The following is a 7,951-nucleotide window of genomic DNA, read 5'->3' on the forward strand; positions in this document are numbered from 1 at the left end:
TCTGCTTATTGTGTTCCCAGAGGTGCATTTACAAAACTGGCTGGACACATGTCAGATTACCCCACCCACTTTAAGTGTAAATATCTATAAAAGTAAGTCAAAGCTGGTAACAGTAACACTTGATAATGAAACTTAAAACATGATGGTATATTGCCAAAAAGTATAAATAAAATCAAAAAACATTTTGCGCAGACACATAACTGGGACCCCCACCCCCGCCTTTGATGAAAACTTTAGTACATATCAATATCGGCACACTTATTAGATCATGTGCACTCTACATATATTGTTTAGCCATTATAACTTGTTCAGATTAAAATATAATAAACAAGAGCTGTCTCCATAGGATGACACATGCCCCCGATGGCACTTTGAATGAATAGTTATGGCCGATGTTAGAGTTTAGGACCTTTGACCTACGGACCTGGGTCTTGCGCGCGACACGTCGTCTTACTGTGCCACACATTCATGCGTAGTTATTTTAAAATCCATGCATGAATGACAAAGATATAGACCGGACATGCCCATCATTGCACTATCATGAAATATGACCCTTAACGTCTAAGTGCTTGACTTTTGAACTACGGACCTGGATCGTGCGCGCGACTCGTCGTCTTACTCTGGTACACATTCATGCCCAATAATTTTAAAATCCATGCATGAATGACAAAGATATGGACCGGACACGCCCATCAATGCACTATCATGAAATATGACCTTTAACGTCTAAGTGTGACCTTGACATTTGAGCTACAGACCTGGGTCTTGCGCGCGACACGTCGTCTTACTGTGCCACACATTTATGCGTAGTTACTTGAAAATCCATCCATGGATGACAAAGATATGGACCGGACACGCCCATCAATGCACTATCATGAAAAATGACCTTTAACGTCTAAGTGTGACCTTGACCTTTGAGCTACGGACCTGGGTCTTGCGCGCGACACGTCGTCTTACTGTGGTACACATTCATGCCAAGTTATTTGAAAATCCATCCATCGATGACAAAGATATGGACCGGACACGAAAATTGCGGACAGATCGACAGACCGACAGACGGACAGACGGTTCAAAAACTATATGCCTCCCTTCGGGGGCATAAAAATGAGGTCAGGAGAAGTTTCACAGAAATTTTTAATTCTGTGCCAATGTTCATAAAAGTCTTCTTAGTTAATCAAAATTACTGATAAAAACTATATTCATTCAAACTTATCCTCAGTTTGCCTCAGCCCGCAGTAACACAGGTATTTACACACGGAATTGTTTATGGTTATATTCATTTAAACTTGACATCAACATCGAGTGTGTTTTTCTTAATTCGTCCTCAACCTCGCAAAAACACAGCTTTTTACACATAAGATTATTTACTACCTTTTCTGCAATTACATGCAACTACCTGCAGATGGGCATCAGAAGCAGACGGTAATGTCATAACTGTAACAAAGCGATCGTGTCATTTTCTTTCTTCCATTTTTTTCTTCTCTGCAACTGAGGGTGAACTTCCACACATCCCATACGTTATTGTGTTATTCTACAATTTTCACGTTAATGCAACGTTTCAAGAATGCAGCCTCTTCAAACTTTAAGACTACAGCAGTGTATGTATAGTTTAGAACATGATGAAAAAAATGGACAGAGTAAAGCATATAGACAACAAGCTAAAAACGTATACATATACAGGAACATAGTGCAACAACGCCTTTAAAGTAGATAATTCGGCGAAAAGTCTAAAACTCTATATCCCTTCCTGTTCCAAGGTTATAGAACAGTATATATAGAATTAACCCCCGGCAGCCGAATGCCTTATACACACATTGATAACTAAACACACGATATATGAACCACACAAAACTGCTGATTAAATAGTCATATATAGGATTATGGAATTCATTCAATATTATTATAATAGAATTCCGCTTAAGCTTGTGTCAAGGGGAGGTGGAGGGGGGATAATCTTGTACGTATTTGTTAATTACATGTATTATAATTTTTCTTGGATTTCGCTTATTTGCAACAGACTTCAAAAGTTTTTTCCAGAGTTGAGTTTGTATATACAAAATCGCAAAATCTTTTCACGTGGAGTTTAATAGCAGTTAAACATGAAGTTATGTGATTGAATAAATAAGTAGTGGTATAACTTGTTCAATTAGCAATGGAATGAAATTTTGTAATCTGATGCAATACCTCGATTTCTCACGGCTATGCATATTTTTGCAACTGCGATTATCTTTATATCACGTCATAACTTTTTCCAGCCACACGCCCGGAAAGAGATACATGGGAAACTTCGATAACTCATTTAAATCTACAATGTGGTATAGGTCTCTATATTCTTCAATATTTTTCTCACGACCGCCACGAACCGCAATGTACTAACCTCATTTCATATTTAAGATTGCAATGTATTCGTATTCCAGAGTCTTCTCGGCCTGTGTCAAAGTTTGTTTTGGGCGTTTTTACACTGCTCCTTTTTGTGAAATGGAAACTTAACATTAGTTTTCTTGGCTGCTGCTGTTTTGTGCTTATTATTATTTTCTGTTTTCTTGATTACAGTCAAATACCTATATCGCTCGCTATGTAGGTTAAACAGGAGTCTTTTGCACTGGAATTCTACTTTTTCTAACTTATGTAGCCTTGAGTCCCTGATTTTTTAAATCCTATCAGAAATGTGTCAATGATTATTTTAGTTGGATCTGGCTGTGACAACTGGTCCCACAACGTAACACCAACATTTTCAAGTTCGTGGATCAAGTCGAGCAGAACAGAATCTCGCATTGGGGAGAGCACTGGACATTCAGTCATCAATGTGGCACTAACCGGACTTAAAGTTGTCACAAGGAAAGATTATAATATGATTTTGTGTCCTCCTGCCTTTCTGCAGGCCTAACTAAACTAAAGGATCCAGCGTGGGAGCCATCGCGCAATGGCTGCCAGGTATCTGAACACTAATTTTCACTTGGCATGGCAACAGAGGTCTAAATTGAAGCAAGTTTCTGTTTAAATTTCATTGTGGATGTATTTTTGACATTTTGGTAGGAAAAATGGGAGAGCAGGTTGTATTTGGAGAAGTGAAGCTCAATTTTAGTATGAGTAGTACTTCCAGGTCACAGCAGTGTGATTTTGATGTCAGTTTACAGTAAGCAAATGTGACCAGAGAAAGCTCTCTTAGAAGATACATGACCCCTACTTATCTCTTCATTTTATATCAGTTTTATCATGACTCTTTAAAATGAGGTAAGGATTTGTTCTCTGAAATGGGTCTAGCTATGTTTGGTAGCCATTTCAGAGAACAAATCCTTACCTCATTTTAAAGAGTCATGATAAAACTGATATAAGATGAAGAGATAAGTTTTCTCTGAAATGGGTCTAGCTATGTGTAACAATTGGTAAATTTCTATTTCTAAATTTAACCTGTGAACCTTGACCTTAAGTTATCAGAATATTTCCATGAATGCATCACTGACCAGCTCTGCAATATATACATATAATTCCCGCCATAAAGGCAGTTCTTAGATAAAACTTGAATAGCTCACATCTGTGTCTTTCTTGTTTATTACCTCACGTTAGTGAAATCCCGGAATGAAAATAATATAAAAACATTACATGGTGTCAGAAAATTTTGAAACTTAAAAGATGGAATTAACAGGATTAAGTTCACCTGTAATTAACTGGGATTCCAGTAATCTCCCAGAACAATGGGAAAAATTTCAAAGACATGTGGAGTTAATGTTTTCTGGTCCGTTGAAGGAAAAATCGGAACAAGAGAAAGTGTCGTATTTGCTTATATGGATTGGTGATAAAGGAAGAGACATCTATGCTACCTGGACAGACATATCAGCAGAGAACAGAAAAAAGTTGGACTTCCTTTACGAGAGGTTTAAGGCGCACGTTCAGCCTACTTTAAACCCCATATTTGCGAGATACAAATTCAACAACCTCGTTCAAGGAAATGACACTATTGACGCTTACGTTACAAAACTAAGATTGAACGCAAGAGACTGTAACTTTACAAACAGTGACGAGATGATCAGAGACCGAATCGTTTTCGGGACAAGTTCATCGAAGATAAGAGAAAAATTAATTAACGTGGGTGCTGACCTTTCGCTATCAAAAGCCATTCAAATAGCGCAAAATCACGAATACTCAGTACAACAATTACAAACCATGGCAAGAGACCAAGATATACATCACGTTAATCGAAGTCAGAGAAGGCCTGAAATCCAGCGACAAAGACATTCGCAGTATTACCAGCAGAAACCCGCAAGAGGTTCGAACAATCGCCAGGACACGAGTAAATGTGGCAAATGTGGACATACACAGCATAAAACTGGAAATGTGTGCCCAGCTCAGGGAGTAGAATGTTACGCGTGTGGAAAATTGAATCACTTTTCATCTGTGTGTAGATCAAAGAAAGTTTACGACATTCAATATGAGGACAGTGTTAACGGATGTGATAGCTTGGATTACAATGATGAAGACACCCAGGATTTTTACGTTGACACGGTAAACAATTCTTCTCATCCTGATCGTGCATTTGTCACCCTACATGTTGGCCCCTCCTGCCCCGCTATAAAATTCAAACTTGACACAGGTTCTCAAGTAAATATCATTCCCTTGGATAAATTCCAAAGCCTTGATTATAGTGCCCCGTTGTTACCCCCAGACAGCAAACTATCATCTTACACTGGGAATGAGTTACCTGTAGTAGGTAAGATAAGAATGCAATGCTCTTACAACGGTATCACTACACAATCACTGTTCTATGTTGTAGATTGTGGTGCACCCCCACTAATTAGTCTACAGACCTCACTTGACCTTAAACTCGTACAGTTAACATATTCCGTGGTAAATACAGGCAATGCAATGACATGACCACAGAGCAGGTTAAAACGGAATTTAAGGATTTATTCCAGGGTGTAGGACTACTCCCTGGAACATGCAAATTACACTTGAAACATGATGCTGTACCCGTTGTTAATCCCCCGAGACGCGTCCCTGAGGCTTTAAGGACATGACTTAAAGCAGAATTAAAACGTATGGAGGATCTTGAGATAATCAAGAAGGTTACTGAGCCTACAGATTTTGTCAACTCTCTTGTCGTTGTTGAGAAACCTAAAACTGGAAAACTTAGGATTTGTCTTGACCCAAAGGCCCTAAATGAGGCAATAATGAGACCACATTACCCTATGCCAACCCTCGAAGATGTTACTACGCGTCTTGCCGGTTCTGAGTATTTTAGTATACTTGACATAACCCATGCATATTGGAGTGTAAAACTTGAGGACGAATCTTCGTACCTTACATGTTTCTCTTCCATATTTGGTCGTTATAGATTCTTAAGACTCCCTTTTGGCATAAAAAGTTCCCAGGATATTTCCCAACGCAAGATTCATGAAATCTTTGAAGGACTATCAGGCATCACAACAATTGTTGATGATTTGCTGATAAGTGGGCGCTCAAGACAAGAGCATGGCGAAAACCTACGTCGCGTACTCGAACGTGCGCGTGTGAACGGTATTAGGTTTAACCCCGAAAAATGTGTAATTGGTGTCACTGAGGTGCCATTTTTTGGCCACCTCATTACATCTTCCGGCTTGAAAGCAGATCCGAAAAAAATTGAGGCTGTCACCAAATTAAGTATCCCGAAGAATCGAGCAGAACTTGAAAATGTACTCGGTATGGTCAATTATCTTCAGAAATTTGCCCCAAATTTAGCAGAGGTTACAAGCCCGATGCGCGTCTTGCTTAAAAAAGATGTCGAATTTATATGGGATCAAGCCCAAACGGAGGCGTTTGAGCGCATGAAGCAAGTAATTACCGAAAGCCCAGTTCTAGCTTATTTTGACCATAAGAAACAGGTTACCCTTGAATGCGACGCTTCCAAATATGGTATTGGTGCAGCCATTATGCAAGATGGCCGCCCATTGGCATTTGCATCTAAAACTATGACCCAAACTGAGACTGGTTATGCCCAAATCGAAAAAGAAATGTTAGCCATTCTATTTGGGTGCAAGCGATTCCACCAGTATGTTTATGGCAGACACGTGATTTGTCATTCAGACTGCAAGCCCTTAGCATCAATCATGAAAAAACCATTGGCTGCAGCCCCACCCCGTTTGCAACGAATGATGTTGCAATTGTCAAAGTACGACATTGAAATTCGCCACATAAGCGGAAAAGATATTCCGATTAGTGATTTGCTTTCAAGGCAGCCCTTATCTGAAACATTAGAAATAGATGGCCTTGATTTGCATATACACACAGTTTTGCAAAGTCTGTTTATCACTGACCGAAGAGTTGAGTCATTGAAAATTTCCACTGACCAAGATCCCCAGATGCAAATGTTGAAACAGGTTATTCTTCAAGGTTGGCCGGTTTCCCACGTTGAGTGTCCCGAGAGTGTTATAGAATTTTTTGAATCATAGGGATGAACTCTCAGTCGCAGATGATCTTATCTTTAGAGGGCAAACATTAATTATCCCAAAGCCAGTTAGACAAGAAATGATTGAATCAGTTCACCAAGGTCACATGGGTACACAGAAATGTATATCAAGAGCAAGAGATGTCATGTTTTGGCCCGGAATGACCCAACAAATTACTAACTTTGTGTTAGCATGCCCAATATGTAACAAATATAGACGTTCTAATACAAAAGAACCATTAACGCCCCATGAAATACCACAAAGGCCATGGCAAAACATTGCTGTTGACTTATTTTCTTTTGATGGAAATGACTACTTGGTTACAACAGATTATTACAGCAGATTCTTTGAAGTTGATACCCTTCCAAATACCCAAAGTATCACCATCATTAGGAAGTTAAAAGTCCATTTTGCTCGTTACGGAATTTGCGAAAAATTGGTAAGCGACAATGGTCCGCAGCTGTCATTAGCACTATTTGCCGATTTTGCAAATGAGTGGGGATTTTCGCACCAGACATCAAGCCCTCTTCATCCTGCTAGTAATGGATTAGCAGAAAAAACTGTGTCCATTGTCAAGCGTTTATTCCAAAAAGCTAAGGAAAGTAAGAAAGACCCTTACATAGCTATACTAGGATATAGAAATACTCCATTAGATTGTGGGTATTCCCCTTGTCAGTTGTTGATGGGAAGGAGAACAAGATCTATCCTACCTATAACAAATAAACAACTTGAACCGAAAACAATCAACCCAGAAGAAGTTCGTGATAAAATACAAAAGGCCAAAAAGAAACAAAAAGGTTATTATGACAGACAAACAAAGCCCTTACCTCCACTTCTAATAAATGAGTATGTACGAGTTCAAATGGGAAAAATCTGGAAACCCGCCAAGGTTATTGAGAAGCACGATGACCACTCTTACTCAGTACAAACTCAAGATGGAGCTATTTACCGCCGTAATAGGCGAGTATTGAATAAGACCAAGGAAAGATTCCCAGATATTACAGAATTCGCGCCAAATATTTTAGCTGGAACTTCAAAATTTTCCACTGAGATAAATAACCCTTGTGGAACCTCCACAGAAAATGCTGACCATTCAAATGTTCCCAGCCTACCTAGGCTACATTCCCAGACCCCTTATGTAACACGATCAGGTAGAGAGATAAAACCGAACAGACAGTATGCTAACGAGAATTGGATTACTGATAGCAAATAGATGGAATGTGCATAAGAACAATTTAAAGTATGAAGATACAAAAACAGTTTAGTTACACAGTTAATTCATTGATTATCAGTACATCGATCTTTCAGGAACTGTTAAATATAGTGTTTTATTTGTATACTTCTAATATTATTTTATATCTATGCTATATTCAGATGCTGGTCTAAACTAAAATATAAAATTTGATTAATTGTCTTTAATTTCAAAAAGAAGGAAATGTAAATTTCTAAATTTAACCTGTGAACCTTGACCTTAAGTTATCAGAATATTTCCATGAATGCATCACTGACCAGCTCTGCAATATATACAT

General features: G+C 38.7%; 1 protein-coding gene across 1 annotated transcript; it reads left to right on the forward strand.

Moving 5' to 3' along the window:
• Nucleotides 1-6,501: 6,501 nt before the first annotated feature.
• On the forward strand, nucleotides 6,502-7,635 carry LOC128549984 (uncharacterized protein K02A2.6-like). The gene has a single exon (XM_053527799.1). It carries the CDS (start codon nucleotides 6,502-6,504, stop codon nucleotides 7,633-7,635), a length of 1,134 nt encoding a protein of 377 aa, XP_053383774.1.
• The last annotated feature ends 316 nt before the right edge of the window (nucleotides 7,636-7,951 follow it).

Source organism: Mercenaria mercenaria, chromosome 17, assembly GCF_021730395.1.
Source record: "Mercenaria mercenaria strain notata chromosome 17, MADL_Memer_1, whole genome shotgun sequence".
NCBI classification, from domain to species: Eukaryota; Metazoa; Mollusca; class Bivalvia; order Venerida; family Veneridae; genus Mercenaria; species Mercenaria mercenaria.